This window comes from Sitophilus oryzae, unplaced genomic scaffold, assembly GCF_002938485.1.
Source record: "Sitophilus oryzae breed Bouriz unplaced genomic scaffold, Soryzae_2.0 scaffold_802_pilon_pilon, whole genome shotgun sequence".
In the NCBI taxonomy this organism is placed as follows: domain Eukaryota; kingdom Metazoa; phylum Arthropoda; class Insecta; order Coleoptera; family Curculionidae; genus Sitophilus; species Sitophilus oryzae.
In genome coordinates, this window is record NW_022147420.1 from 249928 (window position 1) to 274414 (window position 24487).

At 33.9% G+C, this 24487-nt stretch overlaps 1 protein-coding gene across 1 annotated transcript; it reads left to right on the plus strand.

Moving 5' to 3' along the window:
• The first annotated feature begins 570 nt into the window (after nt 1–570).
• LOC115888599 (ATPase family AAA domain-containing protein 2-like) lies at nt 571–23935 on the plus strand. The gene is made up of 12 exons (XM_030908363.1): nt 571–877; nt 2790–2941; nt 3248–3517; nt 8215–8394; nt 10285–10460; nt 11843–11990; nt 12072–12254; nt 15821–15989; nt 18678–18890; nt 21260–21481; nt 22011–22159; nt 23792–23935. Exons 1-12 carry the CDS (start codon nt 661–663, stop codon nt 23861–23863), a joined length of 2151 nt encoding a protein of 716 aa, XP_030764223.1. The 5' UTR covers nt 571–660; the 3' UTR covers nt 23864–23935.
• The last annotated feature ends 552 nt before the right edge of the window (nt 23936–24487 follow it).

Here is a 24487-nt window from a genome sequence, read left to right on the forward strand (position 1 = left end):
AAAAATTTGAATACTTTAAATACAAAAAAACCTTTATGTTTTAACTCTCCATCTAATAAAAAAATAATATACAGGGTCTAGAAAACAAAAAAAAATAATTTTATATTTTAGAAAGTTTCGCTTAGAATTTTGAACACCCTGTATGATTTAAGATTGCAATATTTATAGCTAACTAAGCATAGACTATCTAAAGTAAAAACCTAATATAGATAGATTCATTTTTTTAAGAAGGTTGAAAAATATATTTTTTTTATTTATTACTCATATCTGACTCGATGTAAAGTGATATGAAAGGAAGCCAAAAATGCAATAATATACAGGGTGTACGTTTAAAAAATTCATCCCAATCCACTCACACTTTTTTGAGCCACCCTATAGAAAATGTTATCCTGAAATACCTCCTTGTACATACTTTAGGTTTGCACTTAAGCAAAATTCTCAAGATTGTTATTCTAGGAGCTACAGATACCCAACGCACTATTGCCGGACCCTGTATAAGAATGAAGTGGAACAGTGGAATTTTATTATCATATTTGACCTGTTTTAGGCAAAGTCACTGTCAATGTCAATTTCAGAGATCACTCAAAATCAAACGTTATAGAATTCACGCCATACAATCTAGTTTAAATCTAATCGTTTCGGTGTTCTCTATAAATTACTATGTCTCTTCAAAATCAAAATCAGAATCACTCGGGCCAGCGATCAGCCAAACGAACCAAATACTCTAAAGATCCAATTGACTTCTGCAAAGTTGGAGGACTGGCTCATCACTTGGCTACTTTGAGGGAGGTGATCATTATTCCTTTGCTTCATAGCAATGTATTTGCTCATTTCAATATGAAAGCGCCTAGAGGAGTATTGTTTTATGGACCACCAGGTACATTTAATGTTTTTAAATAAGTCATAACAAATTTAGGCGCATTTACCTCTATAAAAACTAAGTCCGAATTCCAGCCTAATACTCTCCATGCCAATTTTATTTTTTAGTTAATTTCAAAAAGTGGTAGCAAACTAGATTTGAGGGGTGTCTCACTTGGGGTATAAAATAATGTACATGTACTGCCAGACGACTGCCAATGACGGCGAAGAAGACTGCCTCGTATGTCTGTTATATAATAATTATTATAAAATGACTTTCAAGAAAATATACACAGGGGTCGAAATTGGTCTATTTTAACAGAGAAACCCTATTTCCTAACTAGATACAGCAAAACCGACATAGATGTCATGGGCTCGATTTCTGAGACACGTTTAATGGCATAAACTGCCTGTTGATATTTTCACTGCCAACTGAGATACGGGGTCTTTTTGATTTTTTTACCGTTTTGAAAATTGCCTATAACTTTTTTATTTCGCGGAATAATAAAATTCTGTAAAAACGTTCTTAGGGCACTTTTTTAAGCACAATCCAGTGGCGTAGTCAGTTTTTTCTCTGCTTGCTCTTTTTCTTAGAAATAATAAACAATATAATTATTTAAATGGAAATCATAGTTGGCTATGAACCTAAAAAAATGCTGGTGTTTAACCCTTTCCAACGATATACAGTTATGGGTATCTATTTCTAAGAATGAGAGAAATATTAGTTGGGGGGGGGGGTTATCTTTATATCAAAGCGGGCCTTTATTTTGTGTTGACCTAGTTGCTAAGACTTTTGAAAAGGTAAGTCAACATTCTATATTAGTATTACCAATTACAATTAAAACGCCAGGATTACAACTGAACTATTAAATGGAGAATTTAGAGAGAATTGGGTTGGAAGAAGGGGCCCCATATTTTAGCCTGCTAGGTCCTGTGATTTAACTTCTTTCGAGTTTCTTACGCAGGAAATTAAAAGACTTAAATAAAAACAATTGGGACGAGAGAAGAATTGTAGAAAGCTATTAGGCAAACATTTGGTCTTTTGGATTGTAACTTTGTGCGTAAAAGATGTTTATTATGTATTCAACAAGCAGGTGCTCAGTTTAAACATCTTTAATTATTTTTTTTAGAAAACTATATTCGTCACTCAAAAAATACCGTTTTTTAGATTTGTTCTTTGTTTATTGTATCGATTTCAATTGTAATTACTAATACTAATATTAGTTAATTTACCTTTTCAAAAGTCTTTAATTATGCAGATAAATAATAATATATAATATTAAATTATTGTCGAAAAATAATTCGGCAAATAGGTCAACACAATACCAAGATCCGCTTCGATATAAAGATAATAAACCTAATATTTCTTTCATTCTTAGAAATAGATACCCATAAGTGTATATGTTGGAAAGGGTTAACCGTCAGCACATTTTTAAGTTCATAGCCAACTATGATTTCTATTTAAATAATTATATTTTTTATTATTTCTAAGAAAAAGAGCAAGCATAGAAAAAAACTGATTACCCCACTGGATTGTGCTTAAAAAAGTGTCTTAAGAACGTTTTTACAGAATTTTATTATTCCGCGAAATAAAAAAGTTATAGGCAATTTTCAAAACGGAAAAAAATTCAAAAAGACCCCGTATCTTAGTTGGCAGTGAAAATATCAACAGACTGCATATCAACAAATGCCATTAAACGTGTCTTAGAAATCGAGCTCATGGCATCTATGTCGGTTTTGCTCTATCTAGTCAGGAAATAGGCTTTCTCTGTTAAAACAGAACAACTTCGACCACCCTGTACATGTAATTCCAACAGTGAAACACCCTTCGACTAGATTATATCCATTGACCCAGGTTAAACAAAAAAATGAAAATCGAAAAAAAAAATGAAAAATAACATAGCATAAAAATATCTCTTTTTATCCTTCAGGAACTGGAAAAACCTTGATTGCTGCAGCTTTGGCGACAGAAATAAATAGGGAAGGAATCGGAAAAGTGGCATTTTTTGAAAGAAAAGGCGCAGATGTCTTGGATAAATGGGTTGGAGGCTCAGAAAAAAACTTGAGAGACTTATTCGACAAAGTATATATGATGCCGCAACCACATATGCGGCAGTCGGCGATTTCCGAGCGCTCGTCAACTGCCGAAGTCATCGGACTTCGCCTTTCCGTCCACACATGCGGGCATCGCCGCTCTCTGATAGCAAGAACATAGAGACTAGCACTCGTTTTCGTCGCCGATCAAGTCGCTGAGTTCCAACTTCCCTGTCCACATTAATCGGAGATCGGCGACGAGCGAGCGCTTGGAAACCGCCAAATGCCGCATGTGCGGTCGCAGCATGATGCGAATCTTCCAGAAACATCAATAAATTATTCTTTTAATTTATAGGCTACCAAATCAAGGCCTTCGATTATTTTCTTCGACGAATTAGATGGTCTAGCTCCAATCAGAGACAAGCAAACTGATCAAATTCATTCCAGCGTTGTAGCGACTCTGCTAGCTTTAATGGATGGACTGGATAACAAACCTGGACTTATAGTGATAGGAGCTACTAATAGGATAGAAGCTATCGATCCAGCTTTACGCAGACCAGGAAGGTTCGATAAAGAAATGTACTTTCCTCTTCCTGGAGTGGAAGCGCGTAGAGAGATTTTGGAGGTAAGGCCAGTGTTTTATTGTTATTAGCAGATTCTTCTTCTTAACCCGTAACTGGTGAGGTTGGGTAATATACCCAGAGAAAAGTTTAACACACTGATGCCAACACTATGTCGTATCGAGAACGCTGGTTCTTCAGGTATCTTCATAAGTCTACCGCCTCACACACTTTTCTGCATATTATTTTAAACATATTAAAATTGTGATTGATCTTTTATTAAAAAATCAGTGTGTTGTTATTTTATGATGGTATTGTTGAAAACACTTTATAATGGATTTTGAAGCTTCATGTATGTAGATCTTAAAAGCATTATTGCAATAATTTACGGTGGCTACAAGTTCGAAAAATCTAGATTTTGGTAAATATGTTTAAAACATAATTTTTTTGATAAACATCATGAATTAAAGAACAGGTACAAAAAAGTTCCGCCGAGTACCGTTTGCATTTTAGGTTAAAAATTTTACTTAACTCTTACAATTTCATTATGCAAAAAAAAACAGCTGTCCCAATTGAGCCTTTTTCCAGAAAGCCTTTATATTTCCAGGTAGTCGTGACGATCCTGGCCTGACATTACTATCTGCAAATAGAGAGACATTATTTCTGGTACTGCAAGGAGAAAGATTCTTTAAATTATCTTCTTCAAAGTGCACAGAACGAATCCTAAAATATGCAAAAAACAAATTTAGTGGTCGAATTGACCTATCTTTGAACTTCGAAAAGCAATTGAAAGGTGCGATGAAGGTTTTAATGTCCAAATTGCTTTAGAGATGGAAAGCATATAGAAAGTTTCCAACTGGATTTTTGAAAAGGAATGCTCATTGGCTAAAAGGGAGTTTAAAGCTGCCTCAAATTGCTCATACTGATTGATTTACTCATACTCATACTGAACAAACAGGTTTGGCAACGTCAAAAAGGGGCAAGCCAAAAAAGCCCTTTGCTGAAAGTTGTTTAAGAACAAAACAGAGAGACGTCAAACATCTTGTTTCTTAAGTACCTTTGGAAAAATTATGTTATGCTACTGAATCAAGTTTGATTAAAGGCGGGTAAAGAACTGCCTCAGGCCCCATAATATATTTTTGCCGAAAAACGACACAAAAAAAAGAAAACCCTTTGTTCAAGATGTCATAAGGAAGTTACATCTCCCGATAATGTTGCTGAAGTGCCAACGGACAGAGCTGATAATATCAATGATGATGAAATAGAAGATAGCGATGATTCAGAATGATTCTTGAGGTACATCGTTTTCACCAAATATTTGATTCTTAAAGTAAATCAATGATTTTAATTATTACTTAGATTATGAAACTATTAATTTTTCAGCAGAAAATATTTTTGTCGTCCTAAAGTAGACAATTTGCCGTATGTGCGTCTGTTGAAGTCTAGTGCTTGTGCTTCATTAGCAAAACTGCTCGCCTTTTATGAAGATTTTAGGAATTCTAGGTATCTTTAACCTGACCTCACCAGTTACGTAACACTTCGCGCTTTTTTCTGTTTGCCAGTATTGCTTACTATGGAAAGGTGTTTATGAAGTGATCCTGGTTCTAATCAGTAGGCTACGTAGGTCTTGAAGGAAAATGAAACAGTTTTATCTGCAAAGGAAAGGAAAAAAAGAAATCTCTACGGATTTACCCTATATGGACTCCTGTGTCCCCAAGAACAGTAAGCATGTACTCTTGTTTCTTCAAATCACCATACGAAAGCGACCGAAAATTCTAAAAGTTGGAAATCATTGCTTTTGACAATATCATGAAAGGTGGAATTGATGCGATAGACGCAAAGTCTACGGTCTACTCAACAAGTCATGGTATATACTTAAATTATTAATTTTGCCAATGCTGGAAATCCAAGTAAAACAAGGCTACAATATATAAAAAATTCGTGCCAGAAACCTCGTGGGAGCCTTGGATTAAAATCGAAGACTTCTCAATAAACGTGTCCCCCGTTAGTTACTGCTCAGCATTAGTAGAATACTACAAAAAAACTATTCCAGCATGAGACTATACTGGAATTAGATAAACAAGTAAGATGCTGGAAGTGTCCACCAGGCACTGACCGAAAGACTAAAAAATTTTCCCATACCTCCAGTCCAATTTGAGGAAGTTGCACAATTTTAATGTGTCGAGTATGCATATAATGATGGTGTAGATTTTAATAATATATTACATTTTGGTAGTAAAACTTCTTTACGCGCGATGGGAGTAAACATTCATGCCCGCGACACACGAGCCAGCGTCACGTCAAGCGCCACAAAAGTGGTAAAGATCTTGGGGCGTCGTAACTCGGGACCTATATGAGCTAAGGGGCCGAAACTCGGAATGTAGATGGGGCTCTTAGCGCCTTCATTTTTTCATGATATTTTGACGACGTTTCGTGCACTATGAAATCCCGTCTTCAATGGCGAAAAAATCGTCGGATTTAAATAAAATTTGGTATGTCGATAGATTGGACCAAGTCTAACTTGTACGGCACATGTCACTGTGACGGTTAGTTTTGACGTAAGAAGACGTACATCTTTATCAGGGTGGGACGGACAGCGGAGTGAACTGACAGATAGAGAGACGTTAAGCAAAAAGTTCCACTTAAAATATGCGCACATAGTGCACACACAAATTTAAGGTCAGAATAATTTATTTACGTTAATAGCTTTTTGCTTTGCAATCATGTCAGTTTTTAACTGTAAATTCACTAAATTGGTTTTAATTTACTCAGTGGCGGACTAAGGGGGGGGGCGGAAGGGGCGGTCCGCTCCGGGTCCCTTCTTCTAGGGGGCCTCCAAATCTTAATAAGTAATTTTTATTCACCTGGCAAACAGGCCAATATGTGTTTAGTAGTTATAAAGCAATTTGTAGTTAGAGTGTGCAAATCATAAGTATACGCAAACTAAACACAGTATAAATGGAAGCAGATATCTACTTAATTATCAATTATTAGGCCCCAGTAATTGTCAATGATATTTTTTTATTTACGAAATTAAATCAAGGGGTAATTTTCTTTGTTTAGAATATCGAATAATTATTATTTTTTATATTCGAATAATTATTATTTATTCTTGGACCTATATAGGAGTATACCGCGATTTTGATAAGGGGCCCTTTATTATATATTATATATTTACCTGGAACGGTCGCGAAAGTAACGCGGCTTATATGTGGAACCGGTATAATCCCATCACTTTGTCATCATAAATTGCCATTAAATATATGCAAACATTCGCTCGGGGATTGTTTTATTACGTCAAATTGCATTCGTTTTTCAATTTAAATGTATTATTATAAGCTTTAAAAAAATTGATGTTATCGTTTTTGAGGCCTTTTTGGAGCTGGGGCCCTTAATCCTCTGGTCGGGGCCCATCGAGTCCCTACATAAAAACGGCACTGCCGATGAATAACATGTTTATATCTACAGGATGTCCGCGGACTGTCTTCATAAAAAATTTTGCTTGTTCTAAAATGGTAATTCCTGTTTATACTTTTCCAAATTTCCATACCGTTTTAGACATTGAGTTTTAGAGAAAAATAAAAAAAAACATGAGAATGTAGTTGGACTACTTAATTTTTGAACTAGTAAAAATAAAACGCCTTTCTATGGTAATATAATGTCGTTCTCATTTTTTGATAGATTATTATTAACAGAATTTTAATCAAAGTTAAATTTTTTGCTGTTTTAAAATGTTAAAGAAGCACAAAATTTATTTGCTACGGAAAGGGTGATAATAGTTATCGGAAGATGTGATACTTTAACATCAAAAATATGACGTTAATCAAAATTAATTATAACGATTTATCAAAAAATGAAATCGAAATTATATTACCATAACCTTTTAATTTTTAGGACTTTTAGTTTTTTAGGATTTTTTTGGGGAAAAAATTACGTTAAAAAACCACATTTTTATACTTTTTTTGTTTTTCTAAAACGGTATGGATATTTAGGAAATAATAAACGCCATTTTACAACAAGCAAAAATTCTTATGAAGAACGCATTTTTTTCAAAAAGTCAATAATTAAAAAGTTTTTCCTCTTGTAATCTGTGTCTGTTTTTTCCTCTCGGTGCGTCCCAGAAATAAGTGCTAGTATTTTCACTGCTAGTATAGTTCAACCCCAGAAACACGCATATGAGGTTTTTTTTCATGAAAAAATTGAAAACTTCCCAAAAAATTTTTTGGGAATTTTTTAGTTTTTAGTTAAAAAAAACATAATTTTTGTTACTATGACAACATAGGTATTAGATTAAATTTACAAGAAAGAAAATCCAGAAAAGATGCAGTGGTTCTCAAAATTTTAGCAAATTTTTCGTAGTAAAATAACCCGTTATTTTGGACTTATTGAAAAACGATAAAGAAAAAAAATATGTTTCTTTTTATCTAGCACCCTTAAAAATACTTGCACTTATTTCTGTGACACCCTGTATATATATATATATATATATATATATATATATATATATATATATATATATATATATATATATATATATATATATATATATATATATATATATATATATATATATATATATATATCGATTTTATTACAATTAGTAGGTACAGTATATAAATACTTGAAATTTGTCAACCGTTATTCATACGTCATTCAATCTTTACAAAATTTGCAGACCGGGGGCCACATTTTGCTTTGCCGCCCCGGGCCCCCGACAGGCTTAGTCCGCCACTGAATTTACTTAAGTTGGGTTTTAATTTAGGTACATACTTCGTCATGGAAGTTCAAACCCAATGGAAGGTTTCTTAAAACATTAGTGGATGCTACTTCGGGTTACAGTGGAGCAGATTTACAAGCACTGTGCTCCGAAGCCTTAGTCAGGTGCATGAAAAGAACTTATCCGTGTTTGAAGAAGATCAAAGTGAATCCTGAATCTCTTCGGGTAAATTAAATCTGTATATTTAATTTCTTCTTACAACTCTCAAAGACTCAATATAGACAAGCTATTTTGCCATTTCTGGCCCAAAATTTTGAAAATAGCGGGTGCGTCTGAAAAGTGGCTCACCTCTATAACTTTTTTATTTTTTTCACATATAAAAACGACTTTTGGTATGTTAGTATATGACATAAATTAGGATTGATTGACGTATTCAGTTGTTTTGTCTGCTACTTCCTGTTTCACCGGAAATCACTCAATAACAATATTTAATTGTTAAATGACACCCTTGTTATTTTTTACTTTATTCGATAGGAAATGACACTCTGAATAGAATGACGTATCATATGTCAACTTTTGACATTCTCGCATAGAAAAAATGTATTTTAAATTTCAATCTAGAGTGCCATGGATATGGTAAAAACACTAATTTTTAATCAAGGAACCTTTGACAATTTGATCGTCTAATGTTTTTAGTGTCTTGTCCTGGCCGATTAAAATATGCCCAACTCGTTTTTTTTTTAATCATATCTCAATTTTTTCAAATGGAACGAAACTGGCTCATTAGCATATTTGAAAAAAGCATTTTTTATGAGTAATTTGGTACCACACAACCACACACTTGGCATTTCGAGTCAAATTGTCGTTATAAACCGCATGTTACAATTTCAAATAAACCATATGCGAAAATGTCAAATGCTGACATATGCTATATCATTCTATTCAGAGTGTCATTTCCTCTCGAATAAAGTAAAAAAATACAGAGGATGCCATTTAAAAATGGCTTGTTCTCTTGATCTCAAAAGTTGCAGTCATTTTCGATGAAACAGGAAGTGACCGAAAACAATTGAATACGTCAATCAATCCTAATTTATGTCATATGGTAACATACCCAATATCGTTTTTTTATCTGAAAAAAAATAAAAAGTTATAGGGGTGAGCCACTTTTGAAACGCACCCCGGATATTAAGTTATTCAGCCGGATAAATGAATAAGCTGTGATGTCTTCTTATTTTCTTCTTCTTGTTTTTTTTTTAATTCAAGTCTATCCAACAAGAGGATCTGTGACAGTGGCAGTTGCAAATGTCATTTTAAATCGCAGCATAGATAAATGAAACAAGTTCAGAATAGAAAGCCTGTTAAAATTTTAGTTCGCGAAATTATTTTGGGTCGCGACCGTTGTACGCGATCTGGCGCTGCTATAGCTAACAGAACAACCGCAAACAAAAACAGAAATAATTTTCTCTTGTCCATATCTCTTATCAAAGTCAGAATCTTTAAAAATTATAAAATCTTTCAAAATCTAAACTGTTCTCGTTGAAAAAATTCCGAAAAGTATTTATAGCGTCCATTTTCAAAGTAATTATTGCTATCTTGTGAGTTTAATTTAAGCTTTATTTACCCCAACCCGTGATAATTGTGAAAAAGTGGCATTAAAAACTTAAAAAGCGTGCTGTGAAATGTGAACTGCAAAAACCATCGTGGATCGTGGCATAACGTCGGTTTCCAATGTTTCATAGGTATTTCATACATGTCCTTATATAAAAGAAAGTTTCTTGTATGCAACACACTGTATTTTATTTATAAAATTAAAAGAAAATTATAATAAATTGGAATAAATAATATTTGGAATCCGGAAAAAGCCGAACCGCTACAAAATTTTCAAAAGCTTTTGGTCGCGACCGTTACAAGAATAGCGCCAAATAGTGTTTACATTGTCCTTATGGGCACCTTCCAATCTAAACTTGTTTCATTTATCTATGATTCGCAGGCAAAATTTTATTTTCTATCATAGTTCGGATGTCGTCTGTCGAAATATTCCCTGACCCTGACTCGTTGAACAGACTTTAATACTAATAAACTAATAGGTATTATGCATGTTATAAACTCTTTCAGATAGATGAATGCGATTTTCTTAATGCCAGATTAAACTTGGTGCCATCTACGTTGAAAGCAGGCAACAAGATGAGGAAATTGAGTCCGATCATTCTGCCGTTACTAGATGGACAATTGAAAAAAATAGTTAGATCTATACATACATTTTGGCCCCATTTTTTAAAAGAGGATTTTAGGTATCAAATTTGCTACTAAATAATCTTCCAAATTAACTAAAAGTTATCGTTTATCATTTCCGCTAGTATTATGCTAGTATTAAAGCTTCAATTTCATGCATCCGTTATCCGACGATACGGTGATACGATTCATTTTATAGGTTGAATTTAAAGACTTCGATTGGTTAGAAAATTACGCAGTTTTTAAATTTATTGCATTTTCATGCCTCCGTTTATCGTATATACAATTTGTTTGTGACTGGTGTCATTTTATATTTTCATTTCCATAACGAATTCGCTGTTGTACTTATAGTCTAAGAGCTAGCAACGTTTTCGAAAGAGAATTTTAAGAGAGCTGGTTCTTTAATATATCTTTTGCTATACACTCCTGAGTGCGGACCGTCTGGCTCCCGGCTCCCAGACGTTTTGTTCACTACTGCGCATTATATCTGTATTCAACATCTGTTTATTACTGCGCGTCACAAATTTGCCCTGTATTTCAGGAACTAAAGAGACTAGGACAAACATATGTGTAGCGTATTTAGTTTTATAAAAAAGTAGCAAAATAATGTGTAAACCGCATCATTGTGCTCATAAACGAGAAATCCCATAAAACACACGAAAATATACTGGAATACCCTGTACTCTGTACATATGTGATGCGCAGTAGTGAACCGTAGTAGTCTACCACCGGCAGCCAGACGGCCGCCACTTTGGTCAGGAGAGCACAGGAGAGCATAGCAAAAGATATATTAAAGAACCAGGAGTGGAACTCTGTAACGAAATAGCGATCGGTAGCGATGAAGAATACTGTCGCTTGCCGTTTAGTTTGTACGCCCAAGATCAGTATTCTTCATCGCTACAGATCGCTATTTAATTACAGAGTTCCAGCCCAGCTTTCTTAAAATTCTCTTTTTGCCGACGGTGCTAGCTCTTGTACTATTATATTTTTATTAAGGTTAGATTAAATTTGTCAAAAAAATGTCGAAACGTCCGTCATGGTACGATCTTTCTCCATTGACGGACTGGAGTAAGATATATACTGATGAAAAGTGGCGCGAAAACGCTATGACCAATCAGAGCGCCGCGCACCGTCGGACCATCGTATCAACGGATAACGGATGCATGAAAATGAAGCTTTAATCAGTCAAGCCTATTTTGAACAGGCTTTGAGAAATGCTAAATTTTTCAGTGTATACCGTAGTTTTTAATCCGTCTTACCTGACAGACAAAATGTTATGTGTAGTCGAGGCTAAGACGGACGACTGTCTTGAGAACTGCCGTCAGTTTTCTAGACGGTCTTCCGTTTTACCTGACACGCAAAACTGACAGGTAAAACGTTATTTGTAGACGGGGTTTAGACTGAACGAACTGTTAGTCAACCAGATATTAATAATTTTTAGATACCTTGTTGGTGAAGAGCGGTATGCTGGTAAGGTAGTCTTACAAGGAAACAACATGCAAGGACTAAACACTCATTTGGTACCAGCACTGTTACAACGTCTAGAATACCTACCCGCATTCATATACGACATAACGAAGATATTCAAGGTCCGAACTAAAAACAAATACTTCAATTAAACGCTGTTTATCGACCAATTAACAGTTAGTTTCAATTAAGTTTATTTTTAGAAAATTACTATATCCAATATCCAACACAATTTTCCCTCGGTCATTATGCTGTCCAAAGTGGATGAGTGGTGGAACTTTATCGACGAATGCGAACAACTAAGCATAGTTTCATCCCTGGAGGAAATTCATGCTGGACTACCTGTACTGGTTTTGGCAACCTGTCAGAAAGACGTACCTCTCATGGTAAGGCAACAATTTGATTACTTCAAAATAATAGTCTTAATACTAATGCTGTATTCCCTTGTAAAATGAGATTGGTAAACTACGGTAAGTTATTGAAAAATATCGGTAAAATACGGATAAATTTAATAAAATAATAGAAATGTTAAATATCGTCGTTTTATGAATTTCAATATTCTTATAATAGAACCTTCATTTCGTCCCATTGCTGCCAAAATTCACTAACCTACTTTTTATTACTTCCGAGAAAAAACGCGTCTAAAGACTAATTGCATTGCATAAAGTTGTTGTTAGTGACTATTCAGTATTTAAATACAGCATAAATAGCCAGAAATCGTAGTTAATGACTTTTTCAATAGATTCTCCGCTTCAAAATGCAGTTAGTGATTGATTTGTCAGGTTATTCGGAAAAATGTAAATGACTTTTGGCAGTAATAGGACGATTTCATTATCGCGATTAGTGGAATAAATTAGTGGTTTCAATTACATTTTATACTTTGTAGTTTACGATCATTCAAAATGTCTAAAAAACACAGTTAAAATTAATAGAGTATCCTAGTATTTAGCTTATAAAAACAATCAACTTTTGATTTCTAACCACAATTTCTCTTCACGGAAGATAATCAAAAGCCAAAATGATATTTGTCGCAAATTTTGAAGTATAATTAGTGGAAAAGTCAGAGGTTTGATAACTTTTTCTACTAATTGAAAATGTCTACCACTAATTTTGACGTTCGGAATGCTTACATTGAAATTAAAGGAACAAACTTCTACCTTAACTGAAACCATTAATTTATTCCACTAATTGAAAGATTGTGAATGAAGCTTTAGACTCATCAGACAGTTCAAGTTTTTTTTTGAAGTGAAACTTCTTTACGCGCGCTGGGGTAAAAATGCGGGGCCGTGCCACGACAGGCGAGAGTCACACGACAGGCGAGAGGAAAAGTGGTAAGGACAGCCTACGGCTTAGAAAAAATCGTCCGATTTAAATGATATTTGGTACAGTACGTCTGCTCGATCTGTGTCTATGAAAGGAATGCGGACAAAAAACATTTAAATAAACAGCAATATATTTTATACGTCGACTTGACGAGTACGTCACCGCAAATCGCTCCGCCCGCTCATTTTATTGGCTAATTGCAAATTTGTCAAATTTTCATTGACGGGACGCGTCGTCTAATTTTTTACGAAAAACGTCGAGAGAATATCGTTTCCCCTCTCACGGATACCCCGTAGCTACAGAATGGACAGACGTACTGTATGTCGATAGATTGGACCAACTTGATCGTGTACGATACGTGTCACGATACGTGTGACAATTTTGACGTAAAAGACCTCAAAGGTTGATGATGATGATCAAAATGATTTCAATCAAAGGTTGAAAAACTGATGTATGTGGGGCAAAACCGTCGTGTCGCATCGTCGATAAAAATTTCTGCCGCCTCTTGATTTTTGGAACGACGCGTGGCGGTCCAACCTGATAGTGTGTGGAAATTTCGTTCCAGATCGTCGGTTTTTTCTGCATTAGCAATAATAAAACCAATCTTCTGGTGCAAATTTTAATTTACTTAATAGATGAATATGAGAGTAAATCCTTCGTTTCAATGGCCATTCTTTAACCCAAATGGATTTCTGTTTCTTTTTCCTTTTGCTTATAACCGAAACCGCCTCTGCCACTGCCAGCAAGTACTTTCTTTTCATGACGTAACCAAAAAACGTTGTCGTAGCTCGCACAAAACTGAACTGTCCGAATTACCTGATAATGTGGGGGCAAAAGAGTTCTGCGATTCAAAACGACGTTTCGGATCGCGGCGTTGCGAAAGGATGAAATTAACCGTAGTCTGTGAGGGGCTTTAGAGTATTTACACCTACCAAAACTGCTCAAATGTTTGGTGGTAAACCCCTAGCAATAGTTTTAATTAATAAACTGTCCGAATAGGGATGTGCTAGGTGTTTTGATTAAGATACTGGTCTCATAAAATAATTCACAAATGATCACTCGCAATACAATGCTGATTGTAGCGACAACCTTATTTCTAATTGTCTTGTTTTAGACCAAAAATGTTCTTCAGAAGCTTGCTTAAAGTCCTCAAATTTCCTCATTGTTAAATGTATGTAAATAAGCTTGTTGCCGCAACGCTGGCTCGTTTTTAAAGTTATTCCCAATTCCATACTTAAAACTTTCGAAAGATATATTAGAGGTATTGTAAAAATATTCAAACTGTTCTAAAAATTCCATTGGTTGAATTATTTGATTGTCAAAAATAAGAATTTTATTGTATATATCCGAAAGACCTAAGTTTCTACTATTAAAAGACACTGTCTCAGTATTAGGTAAGTTTACATTATTTTGATTGATCTGAGTAATATTACTTATAATTCTATTCTCTACCCGCCGTAATACATTTGAAAATAAACTAATTAACTCTTCGTAATTATTATTTTTACTTAAAGAAAAAAATTGTTCATTTTTAGGTTTGGTGTTTATTATTAAGACTTCGCTGTCCGTCCGTCCGTCTGTCACAAAGGTCTATCTTATGAACCATTATAGCTAGACAGTTGAAATTTTTACAGATAATGTATCTATGTTGCCGCTATAAGAACAAATACTAAAAACAGAATTAAATAAATGTTTATAAATAAAAAGTACTTTAACTAAACAATATCTTTTCAGTAAGAATTTACATGGAATCTTTCAAGTCCTCGGTGGCCGCGTGGTTATAAGCGTTAGGACTCTAAGCTGGCTATGACGTTGGAGCCGTAATAAGTAATAAGGCAGGTTCGAATCCTAGTCAAGGCGACTTTTTTAATCTTTTTTTTTTATTTTTACATATTTATTTTTACTTTTTACATATTTATTATTGATTAATACAATTTTTAGTAATGTGTTTGTTCATTTTGTTTTAATTACTTATACGCGCATTCAAAATTTCAGCTAAATCGGAAAAAAAGTTTATAATAATATAGTGTCTAATGTTGTAATAGATAATGGAACACCGTGGAGTCCGACTCGCACTTGACCAATTTTTATTTTTTGTCGGTTCATTTGAAAATAACGATTTTTCTTGTTCCCGAACCAAATCACTTGTAGATGTCCTTTGATGGTTTGGTAAAAAGTTACAGGCCTCGCTGGCAAGTTGTAAGCATCCTGGGCTTTTGGTGATAATATTTTCGAAACTCGTACACGTAGGAGTTGGAATAGGTGAAAAAAATTCTCTCCTACCTTGTCTCGCTGGTGTATCACAGAGGCTTGCTATAGATCCCCTTCTGTTGTTGTCATCGGTGTCCATCTCCAGCGTTCTTTCTGGACTAGTTGAGTTGTTTTTTCAGTGCTTCTAACTTTGGGGATTGCTCCAGTGCTGGATGTTGTCCCTCGTTGATCGAACGACACCGTTCGATTGCGTAACTGGTACCCCGCTTCTTTTGTCTTTGGTGATCGTTCTATACCCATCTCTGGCCCCGTTGGGTGCCAAGATGTAACTCGCGCATTCACTGTATTTAACAATAGTAAAATAATTACAATAATAATACCAAATAATTCCCCTTACAAACACTTAATTTTGCTTTAGTTAAAGGACTTCTTCTACAATAACAGTAGCATCCTATTGAAAATCGAAAATCCCACCGACGAGGAGAGGAAAGCCTTCTTCAAGCCGCTTTTTTTCGATAAGAACATCGTCAGCGTGACCAGCGTTTTGGAAAATTTGAAACAAATCGAAGAAAAGCCTTGCGTGAAACGTAAGTAGAAAAGAATTTAATAGGGATATCCAAAAATATTTACGTATTAAAATATCGATAGATAAAAAAATCGATATCCTTTTTAAATATTATATATTACCGGGTGCGTCTCAAAAGTGGCTCACCCCTATGACTTTATTATTTTTTCAGATAAAACAACGATATTTGGTATGTTAGTATATGACATAAAATGGGATTGATTGACGTATTCAATTGTTTTCGGTCACTTCCGGTTTCACCGGAAATTACTACAACTTTTGATTTTTAAATAGCACCATCGGTATTTTTTTACTTTATTCGATAGAAAATGACACTCTGAATGACATATCATATGTCAACTTTTGGTATTTTATTTTATTTTATTTAAAATTGCAACATGCGGTTCATAACGTCAATTTGACTCAAAATACCAAGTGTGTGGTATCAAATTATTCGTAAAAAAATGCTTTTTCCAAATATGCTAACGAGCCACCCTCGTTCTGGTTGGCAGCTTTTAACCGGCCAGGACAAGACACTAAAAACCTTAGACGATCAAATCTATTTTTTCAAGGCTCTTTGATTAAAAATTAGTATTTTTAACAGAGCCATGGCACTCTAGATTGAAATTTAAAACAGAATTTGTTTTTGAGTGACTATGTCAAAAATTGACATATGATATGTCATTCGATTCAGAATGTAATTTTCTATCGAATAAAGTAAAAAAATACCGAGGGTGCCATTTAAAAATCAAAAGTTGTAGTCATTTCCAGTGAAACCGGAAGAGTTCGAAAACAATTGAATACGTCAATCAATCCAAATTTATGTCATATACTAACATACCAAATCTCGTTGTTTTATCTGAAAAAATAAAAAAAAGTTATAGGGGTGAGCCACTTTTGAGACGCACCCGGTATAGTGAAATTTTGACAAAATAATTTAGTATTAAAAGTATTAACTAAGAACACGGTATGTCGCTGGTGGCAGAAAAAATAATTTTTAGAGGTTATTAGTTTATTTGGTTGCTTAAAAAGTACATATTTGTCAATCAGACATAGTAAAAAAATTGGCGCCGAGAGGCACGTATAGCCGCCCATACTAAAATATGTCAATATCTCGAAAACTGCAACTTTGACTAATTTCGATGTTATTACAAATTTTGTTGCAAATATTATTCCTAATCTTAATTTGAAAACCGCGTTTCGCTAGCTACTGTAATTTTGGAGTTACGATTTTTTTAAATTTTAACCCCCTCCTATACCCCCTTACCAACCCCCAACCCCACCAAAAACTAATGGTCAGATTCTCGGGTGCCACAGTATTTTTGTGCCAAATTTGGTTAAAATCGGTTCAGCGGTTTTTGAGTTATCGTGTTACAGACGGCAGACAGGCAGACAGACAGGCACCACGAAAATATCTTGTATTTAGGTCATTTATGACCCAAATAAGTCATTTTGAGTGAAATTAAAAAAACTTTTTTTTGCCGATCCTAATAGCCTACCATAACTATTGGTATGGTCGGCTAAAAATAGTTTTATTAAATTTAGACCTGGGCGTCGAGAAAATACTGGGGCTTCCATGTTTTTGAACTCAAAACAGAATGACATCTATGGATATACAAAGGCCTTCAACATTAAAACGTAAAGTTTTTAAATTGTTTTATTACACTCTCCCAAATATTTTTCACATTAGAAATGTTTACTGTAAAATTATTAACGTTTATAAAATAAGTCAATGTAATTTTGCAGTTACGTTACTAGTCAAGAAACATTCAACATATAAAAAAATACCAAGTGCGTCTCAAAAGTGGCCCACCCCCATAACTTTTTTATTTTTTCCGACAAAAAAACAAGATTTGGTATATTAATATATGACATAAATTAGAATTGATTGACGTATTCAGTTGTTTTTGGTCATTTCCTGTTTTACCGGAAATGGCTACACCTTTTGATTTTTAAATGGCATCCACAGTATTTTCTTACTTTATTCAATAGAAAATGAAATTCTGCATAGAATGACATATCATATGTCAACTTTTGACATTTTCGCATATGGTTTATTTGAAATTATAACTTGCGGTTCGTAACGAAAATTTGATTAGTAATACTAGTGTATGGTATCAAATTATTCGTAATAAAATGCTTTTTCGAAATATGCTAATGAGCCACCCTCGTTCCATTTGAAAAAAATGAGATATAATTAAAAATACAATTTGGGCATTTTCTAACTGGCCAAGACAAGACACTAAAAATGTTAGACGATCAAATCTGTTTTTCCAAGGCTCCTTGATTAAGAATTAGTGTTTTTAACATAGCCATGATACTCTAGATTGAACTTTAAAATACAATTTTTTTATTAAGCGAGAATGTCAAGAGTTGACATATGATACGTCATTCTATTCAGAATGTAATTTTCTATCGAATAAAGTAAAAAATACCGTGGGTGCCATTTAAAAATCAAAAGTTGTAGTCATTTCTAACATACTAATATACCAAATATCGTTGTTTTATCTGAAAAAATAAAAAAGTTATAGGGGTGAGCCACTTTTGAGACGCACCCGGTATAAGTTTTTTTTAATAATATATTTCCAACTTGTTGCAGAATTATTGACGATTACTGTATATCGATATTTTTCGTAAAAATTGGACATCCCTAAAACTTCCTTTTGTAGAAAATCCACGCTTTTGACTGTTTACTAACGGCTTGTTTCAGTGTACCCATCCAGAACAGAGATCCAAATACTGAGACGTAGCAGACGTAATGGAAAATCTTTGGGAAACATTTTGCTGAAAAATAAACGTAAGAGAGACCCTTCAGGACCCTCAGGACCTAGCAGGAAAAAGTTAAAACCTATGGATAGTATAAGCGACTTATTTAAATGTAACAGTACAAGCAGCTTATACGATATGCACAAAGAAATAAAGAGTAGGTTGCCTTTCTCTTCATGTTTTGTAAACTATCCATAAATATAAATATATCTAATAATATTCTTCCAGAATTATTATTACACATTCTTCTACATATTCAGTTAACTGTTGATATTTTTGTTTTTAAATATTTATAATAATATGAAAGAGAGAGAAGAGCAGAAGGGTTGTGTCAAAAAATCTCAAGGATGCAAGGAACAGCTCATAATAGACTCAGTAATACTCGAGCAAGCAGCTAACAAATGACGAAACATCTACACGGCATTTATCGATTATAAAAAAGCCTTTGATTCGGTACCGCACTCCTGGCTCCTGAAAGTACTACAGATATATAAGATAGACCATAAAATTATAAATATGCTTTAACATTTAATGTCTACGTGGAATACAGTTCTAGAAATTAATCAAAACCAAGGAATAGTCGTATCACAACCGATTAGTGTCCAAAGGGGTATTTTCCAGGGTGACAGCTTAAGCCCTTTATGGTTTTGTCTGGCACTAAACCCGCTGTCTTCGATTATGAATAAGACCGGCTACGGATTCCATATAAAGTAACTCAATAAGTAAAAGTAGTTAAAGTACTCAACATCATGTTATCAGTCACTTGATGTACATGGACGACATTAAATTGTTTGCAGGGAATGAAAAACAACTTCAACACCTTCTTGAAATTACAAAGACTTTCTCTAAAGATATTCAAATGTCCTTTGGGTTGGACAAATGTAAGTTACTTAATATAAAGCAAGGTAGAATAATATCTAGTTGATTCGACTTAGGTGATAGAGATATCATAGAATCCTTGGAAGAACATGAAACCTATAAATATCTTGGACTAGCTCAAGGTAAACGCTTACAGCACAAAGAAATTAAAGAGAAAATCACCTCTATATATATTAGTAGACTGACGAATATACTTAAGTCTAAATTAAACGAAAAAAAAACACAGCTACGCAATTCCGATAATCTCATATACTTTTGGGACTATAAAATGGACGAAAACAGAACTTGAAAATATCCAGATCAAAACGCAAACCACACTAACAAAGTTTAGGGCGCATCATCCTAAGGCAACAGTTGAGAGATTAACCCTCCCACGCAATAAAGGTGGGAGAGGTCTAATTGATTTAAGGTTTCTACACGCCAAACAAATCTATTGTCTTCAAAAATACTCCCTGCAACAGGCATCAGATCTTCACCGAGCAGTAGTGAGAGCAGATAACAAACACACCCCTTTAGATCTTCAACATGCCGTTGACATCAGGCTCCCATCGGATGTAATCTACGAACGAGAGAAAGTCGAGGATTGGACTCGAAAAGTACTGCATGGGAGATTTCCGCATGAGCTTAACCAAAATTATGTAGATCAAGATGCGTCGAACAAATGGTATCTCAAGCGGATTTATTCCTCGAAACTGAAGGTTTTATGTTATCAATCCAGGACCACGTCATAGCTACGAGGAACTACAGAAAATTCATCCTTAAAGAGCCGAATGTAGTAGATCAATGCCGAAGATGTCATGAACCTGGTGAAACTATCCAGCACGTGATAGCTGGATGTCGAGTGCTAGCACCAACCTCCTACCTCCAAAGACACGACCAAGTAGCGAAAATCATTCATCAAAAGTTAGCAACCCTTTGTAATTTAAAAGAAGATATTACACCTTATTACAGATATGAACCTGAAAATGTGTTAGAAAATGCCCACTTTAAACTCTACTGGAACAGAAGTATACTTACTGACAAAACAACTCCGCATTACCGACCAGATCTAACATTCACCATAAAAGAGAGGGCATTAACTTACCTTATAGATGTCGGGATTCCTAACACCCATAATCTGCAGTCTACATGGAGTAAGAAGTTAAATAAATATACCGCACCAGCTGAACAAGTTAAGTTTATGGAAGCAAAACGAAGTGAATATCGTACCCATTATAATTTCATCAACGGGCGTAATACCAAAGGCTCTCCACCATAGTTTAAAAAAGTTAGATCTTCCACCGTTACTCTATATACAACTCCAGAAGACTGTCGTTCTTCAAACAGCAGCAATAGTAAGACGACACCTCAATCTTTAATAAACCAATAGAGTGTTAGAAACTTGCATCACCGCCATTTCTTACATATTATACCGTACAAAAATACGTGCGCAAACGAATAATAATAATAATAATAATAGCTCCCGTATATAGCGTTTAACGCCTTGGGAGTAGCAAGGTACAGATTTCCATACTTTTTAGTTTTTAAATATTTTTAACTCATTATCTTCAGTATAGTTTTCAAGAAACTTCTGATGTCTATGGAGCCAGGAACACATTCTGTCCATAAATGTAAATTATTATTTACTAATTTTTGTTAATTTTCCAGAAGAAAAAAACACAGAAACTAGAAAATGTGACAGCCTTAGCAGTATCGCAATCAATGAACCAAAACAGTACTTTACTAAGATTCTATCAGGACTATTGCATCAAAGGCCATCCAAAAGTTGCACCAACACCGGAACCATCAATCCACTGAAAACATTGGTATATAACAGAACCATAAAATGGGACCAGAAAGAAAGTAACCACGAAGATATTTCTATTTATGGTAAATAATTATTACAAAACGTTCCAAGAGCTTTCAATGTTTTATAATGCTTGCCACTATTTTCTGAAGTTACAATGTTTATTAACTCCAAAAAAATCCTTTATGGGTATTTCGCTACTGCACTTTTTTAACAGAACGTCAACGGTTTCTTATAGACGTATCTGTTAAGTTATCGTCTTTAAAAAAGTAAAGTTTTCTCAAATAGTTGAATTTAAATATTTTAAATAGTTTTTTTCTTTATTCTTTGTATTTTTTTGCTTCCGACGCCGGAAAGAGATAAACTTTCCGTAACGTTAAGCATTTTTTTCTTTGTTAGGCAAATTTGTATAACTTGTAAACATAACTTCTGACAAGCAGTGTCCGTTTAGGTTTAACGCAGAAGTGTTTACAAAAAATAACTATTTTATTTTGTAGATTTTCTTGCAGTGCAGTGGCGAAATACCCATAAAGGATTTTTTTGGAGAGATGAATCCGCCACATAGGTATGAACATTTTTTTAATGTTTATTAATTTGTAATTTTATATTTAGATGACCAGATGCGTCATATTTATGATTTGTGGAAGCATGTGTCTTTGGTAACCTCCAGGAATATGGCCGTGGCACAACTAGAGCTTCTCTATGACGTCATATCAGCCTGCATTAACATTCATTGGAATTCCTTCGATTCGTTAACAAAGGTAGAAAATATTCATCAATTAGTATAATTTGCATTTCATTCAAAAAGGAAATAATTGTCTTTAAATCTTTAAACACCATTTTAGATGCAAACTTTCAAAAGCACCAATTTTTATACACCGAGTGCGTCTCAAAAGTGGCTCACCCCTATAACTTTTTTATCTTTTCAGTTAAAAAAACGAGATTTGGTATGTTAGTATATGGCATAAATTAGGATTGATTGACGTATTCAATTATTGTTTTCGGTAACTTTCCGTTTCAGAGGAAATTACTACAACTTTTTATTTTTAAATGGCACCCTCGGTATTTTTTATTTTATTCGATAGAAAATAACACTCTGAATAGAATAACACATCATATGTCAACTTTTGACATTTTCGCTTATGGTTTATTTGAAATTATAACTTGCGGTTCGTAACGAAAATTTGACTCGAAATACTAAGTGTGTGGTATCAAATTATTCGTAAAAAAATGCTTTTTCCGAATATGCTAATGAGCCACCCTCGTTTTATTTGAAAAATTTGAGATATGATTAAAAATACGATTTGGAAATCTTTTAACTGGCCAGAACAAGACACTAAAAACATTAGACGATCAAATCTATTTTTCCAAGGCTCCTTGATTAAGAATTAATGTTTTTAACATAGCCATAGCACTCTAGATTGAAATTTAAAATACGATTTTTTATTAAGCGAGAATGTCAAAAATTGACATATGATATGTCATTCTATTCAGAATTTCATATTCTATCGAATAAAAATAAATACCGATGGTCCAATTTAAAATCAAAGTAGTAGTCACTTCCGGTGAAACAGGAAGTGACCAAAAACAATTAAATACGTCAATCAATCCTATTTTATGTTATATACTAACATACCGAATCTCGTTTTTTTATCTAAAAAAATAAAAAAGTTATAGGGGTGAGCCACTTTTGAGACGCACCCGGTATACAGTTTATACCAAAATACCGTAATTAAGCCTGACCGGCACAGCGTTGCTCGCTTTTATATATTTTCTTTTAATCAAAATATTTTAGGAAACAAAAATAATTTAATTATAAATATATAAACAGTTATTACATATTTTGATCAAAAAAACGCACCTTCTTAATAGCACTTATGGGACATAAAGGACCATTACTACCTCTTTCCTATTCAAAATATTCTAATAAAGTTGCGATAAGTTTTTTACGGCTATTAAGCTATCTTGTACACTTAGAAAATATTAGTAATATAGAGGTTCTAAAAAGAAAATTGTTCGACTGCAAGGTCTGCTAGTAGACATTTTTAAGCTTAAAGTATCACAACACTATTTATTCAAACCAAAAACTCGTAATACAAAACTAAAATGTCAAAACGTATGACAATGTCAGGAAATAAATAAATGAATGTGGCAACTTGACATTTTTTACAGCAGAGCTACCCCCGGAATCCCCAGCGCGAAATTTAAATTCCAGTTAGTCAACCCGCCGCCTAATATGTCCATGGTTGGCAACAATGAATTTAAAAATCGTGCCCTCGATTACGTAACTAAAAGTTTAATTAATATCAAATATAGAGTTATTTGTCTCTAATTTAAAGCCTTACATTAAAGTAAGTAATTTGTTCTAAAAATGTATTATCTATTTTTTTCAGAACTTGGAAATAATCTTGACAAACATTGAAAATTCATATTCCACGGACAGTGCAAGTGAAGCGTACACGTAATATTACATAATGGGATTGTGATTTAGATAAAATAAAAGTTTCAGGAAAAAAACGTTAATTATTTTATATTTTATAGAGATTGTGTTCAAACATTTTACTAATATACTGTGACCAATAATAATGAATTATATGTAGGTGCATGCTGCAAATAACCACCAAACCAAATCATATTATGAACATAGCAGATTTTGCTTTTACTATGATATTAATAACATATGTGTACCGGGTATTTCTGAAAAGTGGCTCACGTGCTCAGATTTAAACGAGATTTGGTATGTTAGTAGGTATATAACAAATTAATCAGGATTGATTGACGTATTCAATTGTTTTACCTGTTACTTCCTGTTTCACCGGAAATGACTACAACTTTTGATTTTTAGATTACACCCTCTGTATTTTTTTACTTTTATTCGAGACAAAATGTCAATCTGAATAGAATGACATATCATATGTCAACGTTTCACATTTGCGTATATGGTTTATTTGAAATTGTAACATACGGGTCATAATTACAATTTGACTCAAAGTGTGTGGTACCAAATGGTGGAAAAATGCTTTTTCCAAATGTGCTAATGAGCCACCCGCGTTCCATTTGAAAAAATTGAGATATGATTAAAAATACGA